The sequence below is a fragment of the Nicotiana tabacum genome, chromosome 4, assembly GCF_000715075.1.
Source record: "Nicotiana tabacum cultivar K326 chromosome 4, ASM71507v2, whole genome shotgun sequence".
NCBI classification, from domain to species: Eukaryota; Viridiplantae; Streptophyta; class Magnoliopsida; order Solanales; family Solanaceae; genus Nicotiana; species Nicotiana tabacum.
The window spans coordinates 74,656,359-74,672,956 of NC_134083.1; the positions used below are offsets into that span (position 1 = coordinate 74,656,359).

Consider the following 16,598-nt stretch of genomic DNA (forward strand, 5'->3'; position numbering starts at 1 on the left):
TTGCATATGCCGAGTGGTGCTACTCTTTGCTATTTATAATATACTGTTTACCTTTAAAATATTGTGTTTTCTTTATATTTTTCGTAATATTAGGCTTACCTAGTCGTAAAGACTAGGTGCCATCACGACATCTTACGGAGGGTTAATTTGGGATCGTGACAGTAACAGAGATTTGGTATATAGTTTAGGCGCCTATGTATTTTGCCAAAGTTTAACTAACTTCATTTTACATAGTCCTTATTTGTCAGATCTAACTTTTCACCAATTTAATTTGTTCTCAGCATTAATCAAGAAGCTATTTAGTTTTAATCTAGGTGCGTGTGTGTGCATACTCATATAATTTTTTCTTTAGCTAAATATTGTGTAATGACACATTTTACAATTCAATCAAACTCTTCTGATAAAAACAAAATCCACATATTACATAGAATTAAGCCGCAGTTACTGGAGTACGTGAAATGTGAAAACTATAAAAATTCATACTAGTTCAATTTTCAGTAAAAATAAATTTATTTTGGTGATTTTCATTCGTCTAAGTTTTAATGCACAAAATTACTCAACATATATGTTAATAAAAGATAACAATTATACTACAGGAAGATGAAATGTGCGCGAATTAATCCATATTTTCCTGTTATTAAAAGATAAAACTAATCAAATCTGCACTATTGTTAAAACATATCGCAGTAAATGCCTTCAAAGTAAAGCTCATTTTGTGCATTAAGAAAGCGAAATCAGTTTGGTTTAATTTCATTTAAGCTGATAATGGAAAATTTTCGTGAGTAATCCAAATTGGAATTTCGTAATCATATCAGCCATTTAATCACAATACCGTCACCAAGTCAGAATTACGAGATTTTTGCCAAAACACAATCTTATACACTATTTTGGATTTGGTAGAAAAATAGAAACACAGTAAATCCCCAGCTGTCAATAAGTGAAATTCATTTTCTACTAAAAAATGGTCTACTTTGATGTCAGCCTGAGCACTGATCAGTCTCCAGTGTTGACCATAAGTGGAGGAGTCAATTTCCATTGGTCTACTTTTTTTATTTTATTTTTAAAATTAGCAACAAAAAAAATAAAAAAATCTCATGGGCTCCACCCCCTTCTCCTGTTGACAAATCTAAAGCCACCGTTTAGGTAGATTTTTCACACGCGCTTTTATCAGCACGTGATACCAGGTTTTACACCCCAACCCCGCTACCCCGCAGGTTGTCTCTCATTTCTCAACGACAAAAGTAGCACAATAAGACTCCAATGAAGTGGTAGTCTCTTTCTTTTCCTCACCAATACCATTCTTGCTCCTAATTTCTCTTCTGTTAAACACCAATTCTACTACAGATTCAATTAAGCATTCTCTCAAACACATAATCTGCATACCAGTTGTGTCTTCTCAGTTGTTCCTCATTCGCCGGTTGGATCGCCGGTTTCCGGCATGGGACTCTGGCATCTCCGAAAACCCACCTCGTATACATCGAATTTTCTTCACCGGAGCTCAAAATTTAAGCCAACACAATGATGATACACAAATACACACTGAAGTGATAATAAGCTCAGCAACAGTATAATAGACCTATAAAAGCTCCTAACTTTTTTCGCCTTTTTTCTTGTGAAATGGCTAACGTGAATGCTAACCCAGTTGACGCGTTAACTTCTGGCGAAGACGTGGCGGCAAAAGCGATGAACAAGCGATATGAAGGGCTAGTTGCGGTCCGTACAAAAGCTATCAAAGGGAAAGGAGCATGGTACTGGGCTCATCTCGAGCCCATTCTGGTTCAAAACCCAGAAACAAACCTTCCTAAAGCAGTGAAACTCAAGTGTACTTTGTGTGACGCTGCGTTTTCAGCTTCAAACCCATCTCGTACTGCTACAGAGCATCTTAAGAGAGGCACTTGTCCCAATTTTGGCTCTGTCTTAAGGCCCATTTCACAATTACCCCCTTTAGCTTCACCTTCTTCACAGAATCATCGCAAGCGAAGTTCACCACAAACTGGTACTTCGTCAAGTTCCCACCACCAAGTTGGATTGGTGGACAATTACAGAGGTGAAATGGGCTATTCACCAGTCCAAACAGCCCAAGAAATTGTGGCTCACACGGGTTTGAATCATCATCATCAACGTCAGCAGCAGCAGCATCATCATTTGGTGTTGTCAGGTGGGAAAGAGGATTTGGGTGCTTTAGCTATGTTGGAAGATAGTGTAAAGAAGCTTAAAAGTCTGAAAAGTTCTTCCCCTGGTCCAGCTTTGAGTAAGGACCAGGTTGATTCAGCTTTCAATTTGTTAGCTGATTGGTTTTATGAGTCCTGTGGGACAGTCACACTTTCAAGCATTGAGCATCCAAAGTTCAAAGCTTTCCTTAACCAAGTAGGCTTGCCCGCGGTTTCGAGGAAGGACTTTGTGGGAGAAAAGCTTGATTCTAAGTTTGAAGAAGCAAGAATGGAGTCCGAAACCAGAATCCGCGATGCAGCGTTTTTTCAGGTTGCTTCAGATGGATGGGGGAGGGATATTTGTAAGTATGGGGAAGAAACTGTGATTAAATTTATTGTAAATCTTCCTAATGGTACTAATGTATTTCATAAGGCAGTGTATAAGGGGGGTTTGGTGCCATCGGAGTATGCGGAGGAAGTCTTAAGTGAAACGATTAAAGGGTTGTGTGGTAATGTTGTTCAAAGATGTGTAGGAATAGTCGCGGATAAGTATAAAGGTAAGGCATTGCGGAATTTGGAGGTTCAAAATCATTGGATGGTTAATCTCTCATGCCAACTTCATGGAGTTATTAGTTTGTTGAAAGACTTTAGTAGAGAGCTTCCACTTTTTAAAACTGTTACTGATAATTGTTTCAAGATTGCAAATCTTTTCAATAGCAAGTCTCAGATCAGAAATCATTTTAGGAAGTTCAGATCATGTGGCGTTGAGCTTGCAGGGTTGATTAGAGTTCCTTCAGCTGACTGCAATTTATCTAAGAACTTTGGTCCTGTTATCGCAATGTTGGAGGATATACTAAGTTATGCTCGAATACTGCAGCTAGTAGTGGTGGATGATTCCTATAAGGTCTCATGCATAGAGGATCCTGTTGCTAGAGAAGTGGCCGAGATGATACAGGATGTTGGGTTTTGGAATGATGTGGAGGCTACTCATTCACTAGTGAAACTGATTAAGGAGATGGCTGATGACATTGAGGCGGAGAGACCCTTAGTTGGTCAGTGTCTTCTTCTTTGGGAGGAGTTGAGAGCTAAAGTAAAGGACTGGTGTGCCAAATTTAGCATTGCTGAGGGACCTATTGAGAAGATAATTGATACGCGCTTCAAGAGAAACTATCATCCTGCATGGGCAGCTGCATTTGTACTTGATCCATTATACTTAGTGAGGGATGTAAGTGGGAAGTACCTTCCACCATTTAAACGTCTGACACATGATCAAGAGAAGGACATAGACAAGCTTATAACGCGGCTAGTACCGAGGGAGGAGGCTCCCATTGCACTAATGGAGCTTATGAAATGGAGGTTAGAAGGGCTCGACCCACTGTATGCTCAGGCTGTTCAAGTAAAGCAGCGAGATCCAGTAACGGGGCGAATGAAAATTGCAAATCCTCAGAGTAGTAGGCTTGTATGGGAAACTTGCCTGAAAGAGTTCAAGTCGCTGGGTAAGGTTGCGGTTAGGCTTCTCTTCCTTCAGGCGACCTCATGCAGATTTAAATGTAACTGGTCCTTTATGAGATGGGTTTCTCTGCAAGGGAACTCGAGGGTTGGCATGGATAGGGCTCAAAGAATGATCTTCATTGCAGCTCATGCAAAACTTGAGAAACGGGACTTTTCCAGTGACGAGGAGAAGGACGCGGAGATGCTTACTACAGCAAATGGTGAGGATGACATGTTCAATGAAGTCTTTGTAGATGCACCCTCAGTTTAATTTATTTTCTTAATATCTCTTAACTGTTGTAGAATATTGATAAGTCGGGTGTATAAATTCTTTAATTTCTCTTTCCTCCATTTGTTACTTCTAATAGATGGTTTTGAAGATATTGTTTGTAGACAATATGAGGAAATTGAGCTCTGTAATTCCATCAATTGCCTATTGATGATATAACATCCTGTTACATGTGAAGCTAGAGTGCTTGTTTCTGAAGAAAATTGTTCATTCTTGTTTGTAATCATAAACTTTTCCAAGGACAGAAGGGAATTTTTGTAAACTCTTACATATTTTAGGCTAATATCAAGATCTTTGACAATGAGTTGGATCAGGGCAGGCATTATCCTAACTTATGTTCTAAAGCTGTATGTTGCTCATTTCATTTCTTGCAGATATGAGAGTGTTCTGGAAGTGCCTAACTTGTTTAATTTGGTGGTTGTCAGCAAAAGAGATCAGGAGGTTGAAACAAAGTGAGAAAAAAAGAAAAAAGCTTGTACTTTATTTTGATACTAACCTAAGTATTTTTCACCAGATTTATGTGTCACTTTACATTCTGACCATAACCGTGGATACCCGACATCCTCAACCATCGGAGTTGTTTTGCCTTCGTATATCCAACTTTGCATGTATTGAGTTACCTGGCCTGTTTTAAATTAATAAAAATGTTATGGGAAAAACAAAGGAAGAAACTAACTAATATTTTCAGCTTCTTCAGTTGTCAAATATGCATTATTGATTCCCAAGCCTAAGGCATGCTGAAATTTCTCATATTGAACCAACTTCGATTCATTATCCATACAATTGACTGAACTTATATCTGTGCAATCCTTTCTCAGCTTTACTCGCCAAAATGCTAAAGCTTATACCAAACTGTGTGTTTTAATTATTCAATATGTGAGCTTCTGAATTCGGTTGTTATACTCCTTGCTTTTGCCATGTACTTGCTTAATTTCAACTTTGCTTTTGAATATTCATCTATTTATCCAAAAGGAGCTGTCAATTCATGCTGATCTTGACCTTATCATCTGATCAAATGCAACATTAAACTGATTACTCTCATTAAATTGGTGAAGTCCTTTTAGGTGCTATATGTGTTATATATGGACTTGTGAGAATTATCAAACTTAAGGACCTCCTAGGGTGGAGATAAGGTGGTGCCTTTAAGCTATTCTTGGCTATGAGATCATTGACTTGTTCTAATTTTATATGCTTATGTTGGGTGACAAAGTGGAACGGATAAGCAACTTGAAGATGTTAATTATATGAAACGAATAATTTTCCATTAGGAAAAGTTTAAATATGGGAAGACATGTGTAGAATAGTTGTCTGAATTTGGTGTGCTTTTTTCCTCTAGTCAAGTTTCTCTTCATTGTTGGTTGCATGGAAAATCAGATATGCTTTTATGAGATGAGTCAATCTAAGAACAGTCCAGAGGCAGATCCTTGTAGCCAGAAGAAGGAGTAAGGATTAGAGGGGAAGACCTCTCTTTCTTTCTGTTTAATTGTTTAAAATTTGTTCCTTTGTAAATGTGGTACTTTGTTTGAAAATTTCACACCAGAATTTGAATATTGAAAGTTAAAGTTTTTGCTTAGTATTTGGTCACTTCACCTGATTGAAAAAAGCTACTTTGAGCAAACTGTAAGCAAAGGGGGGTTGTCGGCATCATAGCTGAAAAGATTTTTCAACGAATTTTAACTGACTTCTGGCTCTACTTTGCTGCCTGTAACGTTGACTATTAAGATAAGTGGTATTTATGGAGGTATGCTGTTTTTTTTTTTTTTTTTTTTTTTTAAGTGTCATCTCACACATTGATCTTTCATAGATACACTGCTGATATAGGACATTACTAAGTTTTAGTTCAGTATTTTTCTTACCTCAATTTTGCACTCTAAAATTTTGTCTGAGAAGAGAACAGTTATTGATTCAGTTGCTATAGATTTTAAAGAATACCTGCAATTCATGACTTACAGGCTGACTTACTGGTTCAATTGGTTATTTAACGAATTCTGGTCTTTGGAAACCTCTATGAAATGATTGTTAGTTTATAATTATGCTGAAATAGGATACTTTAATCATCACTTAATTCCTTTCTTGTGGCTGACTTCTGGACAATCTTAACATGGCATCGTTCGTATCGTACCTACAGGTAAATATTCCAATCTACCGGACATGTTTATAATTATTCATTAACATCTTAAATGTTCAATAGTACCAGGGGATGGTGAAAAAGGTTAAGAGATGGAAAATACAGAAGGTAGGACACTGCTGCATATGGTTTGTATGATTTATTTGGTATCCTATTCTAATTATTGTTATAAAGTTTTGCCGCTTTTCGGAATCTTCAATCATAACTTTGCTACAGTATGATTGTGTTTATCAGATTTTTCTTCTGTTACAAATACTAAATAACTTCTTGATCTTGCAGGACAAAAGATGTGTATTGTACAAGTGAAGAGAAGTTGGGAAGGGCCAAAAAGAGGAAAAGGAATTAAAAAGCCGATTTTTCTGGAGGTGAAATAGTAGAATTTGCTATAGGTACTAATTGATGGAGAGACAAGAGGAATGTGCTGATAATTGCTAACTACTAATAGACTGCTCAACCAACTGGAGGAATAAGCCTTTTTCACTCGTATGGTATGGTTTTTGATTTCATAGTTCAAATGTTAGACATGTTCCTGTTTTAAAAAGGGTGAAGCAGAATGATGATTTTCAACAGGAAATCACTCTTTTTCTACGAGAATCTACACACTTTTAATGCTCCCCCCATTATTACCATTTTCTTTTCATTTATCTCTATATCTGCGGAAACGGGAGTCTTGGAGTGATAGTAAAGTTGTCCCCATACGTCACGGTTTCGAGACGTGGAAGCAGCCACGCATGCTTGCATTAGGGTAGGCTGTCTACATCACACCTCTAGGGGTGCGGATGCATGATGCTTTGTGCACCGGACTGCCTTTTTTTTTAAAAATCTCTGCATCGAAGGGAAACCTTGACGTAACTGTTAAAGTTGTTGACATATGACCGGGAGGTAATGGTTCGAGCCGTGAAAACAGCCTCTTGCAGAAATGCAGGGTAAGACTGCGTATGATAGACCCTTGTGGTCCGGCTCTTCCCCGGATCCCGCGCATAGCGGGACCTTAGCGCACCGGGCTGCCTTTTTTTAAAAAAAAATCTCTACATCTGCCCACTTCATACTAATCTTGATAACATCTGAATTATTATTGAAAGCTGGAATTACATACTTCTTTTGGTGTAATTTTCATTGCTTCGAAATGCTTCTTCTGTCTTCTTTTTACACCTTGTTTTACTGGATTGAGTTATGTTAGCTAGGGGATGACGAGTTTTGATGTGAATTTTCCTACCAAAAGTACTTGGATAGAGTTCCAATAGTTTGTAAACGTCCACTAAAAATAGAAATGTTGCATTTCTAATTGAATATTAGCTTAATATATTCTTATACTGATAACCTTGTACCATACCATAGAGTTACCCGTGCTAGTAAGAACGTGGAATTAGTCGAGGTGCTCGCAAACTGATCCGGATATTACAATTATCGGAAGGAAAAACAAAATTTGTGGCATACCATCGAATCTACTCCACTCTACGTTCTTTCCTTGTGATTCAACTACAGTGGATATAAATTGTTATAAAATGGAGAGTGGTAGATGTGAATGATATATTGTTTTTCTTATTTTGGAAGCAGCTTTGCTCCAATTGCATTCTAATTGGTGTACAACCTCTTTCTTTGCGTTACGAATTTCTTTATATAGTTAAGGAGTTGCCTTTCGCACCTAATGTGAAGACTTTTGGCACTGGCTCTCTTTCTGTTTTTTCTTTTTAAATTATATAAATTATAACAGTATTTTTCAATCTGATGTCCCTCTCTGTTTCTTCTCACCATCTTTCTCTTCTTGTGACCCTCTTATAAAAGTTGTGATCATGTATTTGAAATGTCACAAGTTTATTTTTTCACTGACTACTGTTCAATTTATACTACGATGTTAATTCTATGAAAAACCAAAAAAAAAAAATCAAAAATATCATGTACGATTTCATAATTCATAATTAATGTGAAAGAGGGTTACTTGTATGACCCAAAAAATGAATACGTAGAAAAGAGGTACATAATGCCTTTCCTCCTCATATCTAATCATATTATAATTGATAATACCAACAAAAAAAGAGGAATTTATAAAAAGAATACATATGTTGTAGCTATAGAAAAATCTCTCAATCACTTTTTCTCTCAATGTATCAATAATAAATGTGGTCCTAGACAAGCATCTCATCGTCGTTATTTTGTGGTCCTTACTCCTTAACTTATTACAAACGCAGAGTTAAAGTTAATGATGTTTTTTCTAGACTAGATTATGGTTTGGTCGTCTTAATCTGCTACAGTGAAAATACACGTTTGAGTAGACTTTTATTAAGCATTGGGTACCTTTGAGTAATGATATCCACTTGAGTTAAAACCATTTGAAGGTAAACAGAAGCAGCCAACCACAAATATATCTGATTAGACATAATTGGTAGGTTATTGCTGGCATTGACACTAAATTTGTGAATTTGAAATTACACCCTCTATTTCGAGTGTCAAGAATTTTTTTACAGAGACATAAAGGGGTCGTTTTGATGCGATGGATAAGCAAAAATAATAACGGGATAAAATTTTAGTACTGTCTTATCCTTTGTTTGATTACTAATTTTGGGATAAGTTATCTCAGAATTAAAAATAGTATCGGAATAACTTATACCTGCCAGAGGGTGAAATATAAATTATCTCAGGATAAAACACTAAAATTAATAATCCCAAAATTAATACAACATGCGAAACAATCAATAAGAAATAATATCGGGATAACAAATCACAATATAACTTGTCTTCAAACCAAACGACTCTCTTAATATCCGTTAAATGATATGAGATTTATTTGTTAGAACTGAATAACATCACCGGAAAGGAGGAGAAAACAGTAGAATCATTTAACTTTTTGAAGATTGATGTTTCTGCTTTAACATTTGTACAACTTGTAATGCAGGTGGTAGTTTTTGGAGAAGAAAATATAAAGTTCAAATATTCTTAGGAAGCAGTTTTTATGTAATTCAGTACAATTTAGTGTTTACATAAGTAAAATCATTGTCTGCCAATAGAGGAATAAATGATTACTGCCATCAAATCTCTACTTTGGTTATATATGGTTATTATTACGGTTCACTGTAATTATAACCAACCTCTAAATTCTAATTATTATTATTTTGGTTATATTCCTGTGCTTCTATTATTACATATCTTGTACGGTGAAATAAAGTGACCACATACCTAAAACATATCATTTCTATTACAGTCTAAAAAGTAACGCATTATCTACCAAATGGTCCATCACTTTTTGGGTCCACAATTTTTTATTACTACATACTTTCTACGTGTAGCTTTTGTTTGTAACTGATCCACCATTTTCGCAATCTGTAAATGCTTTGCACCTTTTTCTTTTCTTTTCTTATCTCCATTTAGTATAGTCTACATATGGAAATAATCAATTTCTTTCTCAATAACAATTACTGTAGTTATTTAGCAATCTGAACTTCTTCAAAATATTACTAGATGTTTTAGAAAAAAGATGAAATTATTTTTTACTTTTTTTCAAATATATAACTTACTCTCCTAATGAATGGAGTGACAATTTAATGAGGCATTCAAATTCAAAGATTGAGAAAGGATAGTTTAGATAGATCTTTTTTACGGTTGAGGTTGGTACATATTTGATTATTAGTGTGTAAAGCCCTTAGAAAACAGACCATATGGACTAGAGATAATAGTTCCTTCTTCCTTGTCAGAAATATCTAAATTGGGAGCAAACAGAACTCATGATTTTAGCCCAATATTGTCATCCATTTGCTTTGAGCCTGCTTGTCACCATTTTCATCCAGTTTTTCAAGTTTTAAAGGGCAAAACTTGTTTTGTTTACAAGACTGTGATGTTCTTAAGTTATAATAAAATGGTAGAAATTTATTCAAATAATGATTACTAACTTCACGTTACCTTTTAAATTTTATCGTTTTTTTCTCTATACTATAAAATATTCTAGATTCCAGTTAATATCACATTTTTTCAATTGTATTAAATTGAGACAAAGATGTTTGTGGAAATACACAGTCAGGAAACTTTGTAACTTATTCTTTATTGATCCACTGGTTTTAGTTTTGACGTGTTTAAATCTATTTCGGTGAAACAATCCAAATACAAGAATCAAAGATTCAAATGATACATCTAGTGATGCAAGAGTAAAACACAATGCACCTACAGAGAGTCATGAAGTACTTTAGTAATGTCGAGTTTTAGCTAATAAAAGCATAACACAAACTTGAACATGAGATGGAATCGAAACAAATACTATAGAATTTCTCATACCCAGTCCATACACAAATGTCAAGGACGTGATATCCTATTAAACATATTTCTTGGATCTTCATCCACTTAACAACTGAAAAGCAAATACACATTTTCAGGTGCTCTTTTCTTTTTCTATTTAAGACTATCCTTTATTTTATTTTATTTTATTTTATTAGCTATACTACATCAAGCAAAAGAGGAAACGAAAGCAATCCACGCCAAAACTCTCAAACCACACTTTATTTTTATTGTTTAACCTTCTTTCCAGACGTATATAGGAAGATGCTTCTCACAGTATATTCTGCAGTCAAGCAAACCTATTCCGCGACCTGTGCACTAGCTGCCTCCATCAGGCCGTTGCGTATCTGATCACCAATGTCACGAACATGGCCAGGACCATGTGGTATGAAAACTGTCGTGTTCTTTGAGGAGTTTCCAAGGTCTTTGATGGTGTCAAAGTACTGGGTGATCATTATAAGATCCATCACTTCTTTAGCAGAAGTGCCTTCTACTTTATGTGAGAAGTTCAAGATGTTTTCTCTCAAACCATCTGTAATTGCCTGCCTCTGCCTGGCAACCCCAACCCCACCTAAATACTTGGCTTCAGCCTCAGCTTCTGCTTTCTTAACTTGGAGAATCTTTTCTGCTTCTCCCTTGTATACACTAGCAAGCTGCATCCTTTGAGCTACAATACAGAATAAGATAAGAGCATATTATAGTTCAGATAACTGTCAATCCACGTCTCAGATAACCACAATCTATAATCTATTACGATACCTTGGGGGAACAATATCTTTTATGGCAATAATAAATATCTGAATCTCTTTATACCATGTTGTCCTCCATTATTTTAATCATTTAGTACTTCAGGAAACAAAAGGGACAGATTAGGTAAACTTTATCTCTCCACACACCATGTGTCCTTAATAGGCACCATGCTTGAAGATCACAAATTCCAACAGGTGCATTTGAACTTACTAAGGATTACAACAGATTGGTATCATCAATGTCTAATTCATACACCAATTGAGAAGTAGAAACTAAGTATTTTCGAAGTAGAAAAGGCAGAAAACTAAAATACCATCAACACTCTGTTTGTATGTCTATGTCAATTCCCCTTCAAAAGGTAAACCACACATCAAGAAATTTATTCATATGCAGAACTACACTATCAACTAAGTATTGTCAACACAGTTTTGTACACTAATTCAGAAGTAGGAAACTTAGAAACTTAAGTACCATCAACAGAGAGAAAAAAAGGAATGTACCATCAACATTATATTTGTATACTAATTCAGAAGTAGAAACTACTCCCCTTCTTACCAGCATTTATCTCGTTCATCGCCTTTCGCACAGAAGCATCAGGAATAATGTCAACCATCAGTATGTGCTCGATGTTATATCCATAAGCACCCATCACCTGATATATAAGATAAAATAAGAGACTCCGTGGAAACATGAATTTCCTACTGGGCTGGGGAAAGTTTCAAACCCTTGTAAGCTCTATAACAATGGCATAATGCAAAACATCCCTAAAGCTTCGGTATTACAGAACAGCTTCATGATCCAAACTCTCTCTGTTGCCAATTTCTCCTTTTATATAAGTCAGATTTACAGAGTATATTTTCCTTTTGCTGTGTGCTTCTTTTTCTTCTTCTTCCCCCCTCCCCCAAACCTTTTTTTTGGGGGGGGGGGGGGGGGCAACAACCACCATACAGTGGGTTCACCTCAATTTCTATTTGACCAGTAAATATATACTAAAACAAATAAAGCTTATTCACGATCAACTTTAAACATTTTTCAATGACATACTAAAGAACAGAGAAGAAAGTACTAGAACACACACCAGACCAAAGCTCAGAAGTTACTGCAGTAGCATCCCCTTTTCCCTTTTGTAATATTTTTCCTTTTTGTGGGGCGCTGGAGGGGATGGAAGGACACTGTCATAAGGTTCTGCCTCATTTCAAATGCATAATAATATATTTTTTTAAATTCTTTGTGAGAGATAAAAAGAAATAGTACAACGTACTTAAGACAGCAGAGTAAAACTGAGTACTTTTCACTAACATATTACATACTGGAAAAAAGACCAGCAGAAAAGCTTATTTTCCTTCAATTAATGAGGAAGGTGACAACTTAGACTTAAAATTTCCACTTTCAAAATTTTGAGAGTATCTTTTCCAAAAGGGTTAATTGGTATTGTCACTTAACCATGCATACTGCTAGATAATAGGAGGAATGCTCTCTCAAAAAAGAAAAAAGAAATTCAGAGGAATAGTACAAAGTAAGGGAGGCAAAAGATCTTGGGTAAGAAACAAGTATTAGAACAATCCCAAGTTGCACTTTGCACGATAAAATCCCAACTAAGAAACAGATAAGTGCTAAAACACCAGAAAACTTTTGGGGAGCAAAAGTTTCCAAATGATTTTGTGCAGTTTAAGACCTTCCTTCCGCAGCAAAATCCAGGCTCCCAATGGTTTGAAACAAATTAAAATTGTGGAATTCATACACAGAAAACATATGAATAAAAGAATTAGTAGCTTTTTCCTTTGCTTTTCTTTTACCACCCCCCCCCCCCCCAACTATCCTACCAATCCCCTCTTTCCTGTTGATCAGGTTCTATTCCGAATTTAAAATGGAGCGAGGATTTTTTTTTTCCCAGTCACCATAAGGACACAAATTTACCTTCTCAAGTTCCTCCAACACAGCCTTAGCAACTTCATCCTTTTGCTCGAAAAGTTCATCCAAATTCATTTTGGGGACATGGGCTCGAACGACTAGAACAGTCCAGAACATTGAATGAAATGAGCATCATAGAAAGTGGCATAAATAAACAAGACAAAAGTAAACTCGCAAAAGTGAAACCAAAAGGAGACAAATTACCATCAAATACATAAGCCTGAATCTGCTCCTTTGGATTTTGCAACTCATAGAAAGCATCATCAGCATTTTGCCTGATCACTCTATATTGGATCGAGCACACTAAATGAACAAAGACATTGTCCTGAACAATTGCATATAAGTTAACTTTCTCCAGGCAAATCAACATATTCGATTATTCCCAACTTGAGCTTCTAAAACAAGACAAATTTTATCACTCCGCCTCTATCAAGTATACTGCTATCAATTCCCCAAAAAGATACAAGCTGCTTTATGGCAAAGTAAATTAGATCAAAAGGACCTCAAAAATCAAAGCATTGGAATATCATTCATAATATCATGGAGAACTATGATTAGCTCAGTGTCAATTTGAGGCGAATTGTCCACTTCCAGGAGCATCTAATGATAACATCCCCTACAATGGGGGCAATGATGCTTTAAATTTCCAAAGAACAATTTTTGAGCAATTAATGTGTCAACACACAACTAGACGCTTAACAGAACAATCCATAGAAAGAAAGGAAGAATTACTCCACCTGCAGTTTCTATTCCAGTCCAGATGAGTAAAAAAGAATATAATTGCTCAGCGTGAATTACGCTGAAGAAACTGCACATTATCTGAAATCTAAATGACTTACAAACCGCAAAACTATTCATACATTGAAAACATGAACTGCAGACTAAATGGGCAGGTAAAGTTTTGTGGAAAATTAACTTCATGCTATCCAGAGAGCATCATTCTCTCTGACTTCTTTCAGAAATATAGCACCTCATAAAAAACAGAACAGTACAAGCGTGCTTGATATTCCTACAGGTTACATCAGACTGAATATACTTTCACATGCCGATATTAAGTTTACTCCTTCTAAAGTTTCTATTTCTCACAAGTCACAATCAACATGTCTTAGTGTTTATTCACTCATTTGATTTATGGCTTCAAATACCCTGTAGTTGCACATTTAGCTGATTAATCGATTTCATTTTGTTTATTTAGTACCATGTGTATCAGCATTATAAACATGTAATTTGTGACTTATGACTAACAATAAACATTTGAACAAAAATTGCATTAATAGGAGTGAATTTCGAAACGGCTAATATTAGAATTGTAATTAGCAACTGCAATAAAAAATATATACTATCACTTAAAAATAACCAATCGATCATTCAACTTTTGAATATGTAAAATCGGAAACAGTAGGGTTTTCAGGGACAAAAACGGAATAAAAATTCACCTTGGTTTTAGTCTCGATTTTGACATCGAGAGAACTGATCCTGGTGGAGAGAATTCCAGAAAGGCATTCGCCGGCGAAAGGATTGAAGAAGTTAAGCCCCGGTTCTGCTAGCCTGTCAAAACGTCCCCATTTCTCAACGACACCGACGCTCGCTTGTTCTATGCATCCACAGAATACACAGTTAGCATTTCCCATCGCTTCGTATTGCCAATTAGGGTTTGAGTAAATTTGATGTTGGTGATGAATTCAGGATTAGCGCGTTTTTGTACGAAGACCGCCTTGGCGGGTTTTTACTTCTTTTCTTTTTAATTACCGAATGGATATTTGTTAGCAATAAATTTAAGGGAAAAAGCGGTCACAACTTCTTTCACAAGAAAGATCTTCTTTAAAGAGGGAAATTTGCTTTTAGTCCCTTAAGTATTACCATATGTTTCTTCTGTTTGTAAACTTTTGTAAATTTAACAAATTATTAATTGCTTAAATTATTTAACTATTCAGGTGTTATATCACGTTTTGTACAGTAACTTCATATCTGTGAGCGATATTGTTCTAAAGATAATGTAAATATAAAGCTTTTTATATGTAAAATGACCAGAATGCATATTTTAAATACGGAAAAGGGTCTGATATGTTTCTCCACTACGATAAATTATTTAAAGTTGTCCCCGTTATACTGTTGGACCATAAAACTCCCCGCCGGCTTACTATCCTAACACATGTATTCTTAAGTGGACGAAAGGGACACAAGACATCCATCCGTGCCTTTTTTACATTTGATATCATATTTAATCGACCTGATCCACGATACCCCATACCCAAACCTCATAACCTTTAAAATATAACACAAAATAAACCCATTTCATTCTTTTCTCTTCTTTCTCTTTCATTCTCTAGAACTCTCTAACCTCTCTCTTCTCTGCTGACTGCCGATTTGAATAACAAATGCCATAAATGGTAATACCTTCCTCCATTAAAGTGATTCGTCTCTAGTATATTTTTTCTGTTGGTATTTCATCTTTTTAGTATATTTTCGTTTTTAGGGTTTTTATTCTAGGGTTTCGATTTCTTGGGTTTCATCTACATCCAACTTAAGTTTCTGCAATTTCAGTTATATATTCTTATTTCTTGTCTGTTTCTAGTGTTTGCATGCATGGTTTAAGTCTTTATTGTTGGGCTTCTCTGTTTTGTGGGATTTTGTGAGGTTATGTAGGGTTTGTTTTTTGTCTTTGTTAATAAAGTATAGTTGTGTTGTCCAAAAATTCTGCACTTTTTCATTGTTTATTAACAACAATGGTCCCCAATTGTGTGGCCATTTGATAAAGTATTCAGGTATTTTGGATTCTTCTTTAAGGAGGGGACCTCTTGTCATAAAAAAATGTTCTTTTTGGCTTTAATTATTCTTTTCCACTACTAACTTTTACATTATTTATTTTATATTTTCTAAATGGTATATATTTTTTTTGTGTGTTTGCTAGGTTGTTGGAGGTGCTAGTCAACTTAATATTCAATTACGATGGTGATTGGGTTACTGAACCTGAAGTTGTCTACATAGAAAAATTGGTGAACACTTGGACATGTTATGACTCCGACTTACTTTCACACATAGACATAGTGAATGAATTCACAAATGAGCTAGAATTTTTAGGGGTTCAACAATTTATAGTTGCTGCCGCATATGGTAAATTTTATGTGATTGAATGGGATGATGGTATTAGACATTTACAAAAGTTAATATGTAATGAATTCAATGTAGTGAACCTATTTGGTGTAGATGAATGTTAATCCCCTATTTACTCTATTCCCAATATTGTACAATATGAGGAAGAATCTAATAAAATTGTGGACGATGTTGGTACTGATTGTAGCTTAAGTGATGTATGATATGACTCTAGTACTGATTCTAAAGGATACAATTCTGAAGAATTAGAAGCACTTAAAGCACAAAAGAAAAAGAAAACAACCGAAAAACTTAGTGACTACAAAGAGTTATACAAAGGCATGTCCTTTAAGAACATACCAGAAGCTAGGAAGTGTATAAAGTTGTATTCTCTTGCTAACTAAAAAAGATTGAAATTGGAGAAGAGTGACCTAGAAAGGCTTAGGTATAGTTGTGATATTGTTGGCTGACTTTTTTTTTTGTTTAATTAATATCAAAAGAAAAGTTTGGTGGGGTTAAAATC

General features: G+C 35.4%; 2 protein-coding genes across 7 annotated transcripts; one reads left to right on the top strand and one right to left on the bottom strand.

The window, feature by feature from the left end:
* Positions 1 to 1,222: 1,222 nt before the first annotated feature.
* On the top strand, positions 1,223 to 6,632 carry LOC142180326 (uncharacterized). Of its 6 annotated transcripts, XR_012708798.1 has the most exons (4): positions 1,225 to 3,862; positions 4,305 to 4,382; positions 6,059 to 6,166; positions 6,338 to 6,632. XR_012708798.1 is itself a non-coding variant. In XM_075252019.1 (3 exons), exons 1-3 carry the CDS (start codon positions 1,618 to 1,620, stop codon positions 6,100 to 6,102), a joined length of 2,367 nt encoding a protein of 788 aa, XP_075108120.1. In that variant the 5' UTR covers positions 1,225 to 1,617; the 3' UTR covers positions 6,103 to 6,167. The 6 variants fall into 6 exon arrangements, 4 of the variants coding, with proteins under 4 accessions (XP_075108122.1, XP_075108120.1, XP_075108121.1 ...); XR_012708799.1 differs by lacking the exon at positions 4,305 to 4,382 and having other exon boundaries at positions 6,338 to 6,475; XM_075252019.1 differs by lacking the exon at positions 6,338 to 6,632 and having other exon boundaries at positions 6,059 to 6,167.
* Positions 6,633 to 10,288: 3,656 nt separating this feature from the next.
* Positions 10,289 to 14,806, bottom strand: LOC107772347 (hypersensitive-induced response protein 4). Its single transcript, XM_075252022.1, has 5 exons — positions 14,419 to 14,806; positions 13,187 to 13,307; positions 12,989 to 13,080; positions 11,627 to 11,723; positions 10,289 to 10,988 (listed from the first exon to the last, which is right to left on the bottom strand). The coding sequence occupies exons 1-5, from the start codon at positions 14,611 to 14,613 to the stop codon at positions 10,621 to 10,623; spliced, it is 873 nt and encodes a 290-aa protein (XP_075108123.1). The 5' UTR covers positions 14,614 to 14,806; the 3' UTR covers positions 10,289 to 10,620.
* Positions 14,807 to 16,598: the final 1,792 nt, after the last annotated feature.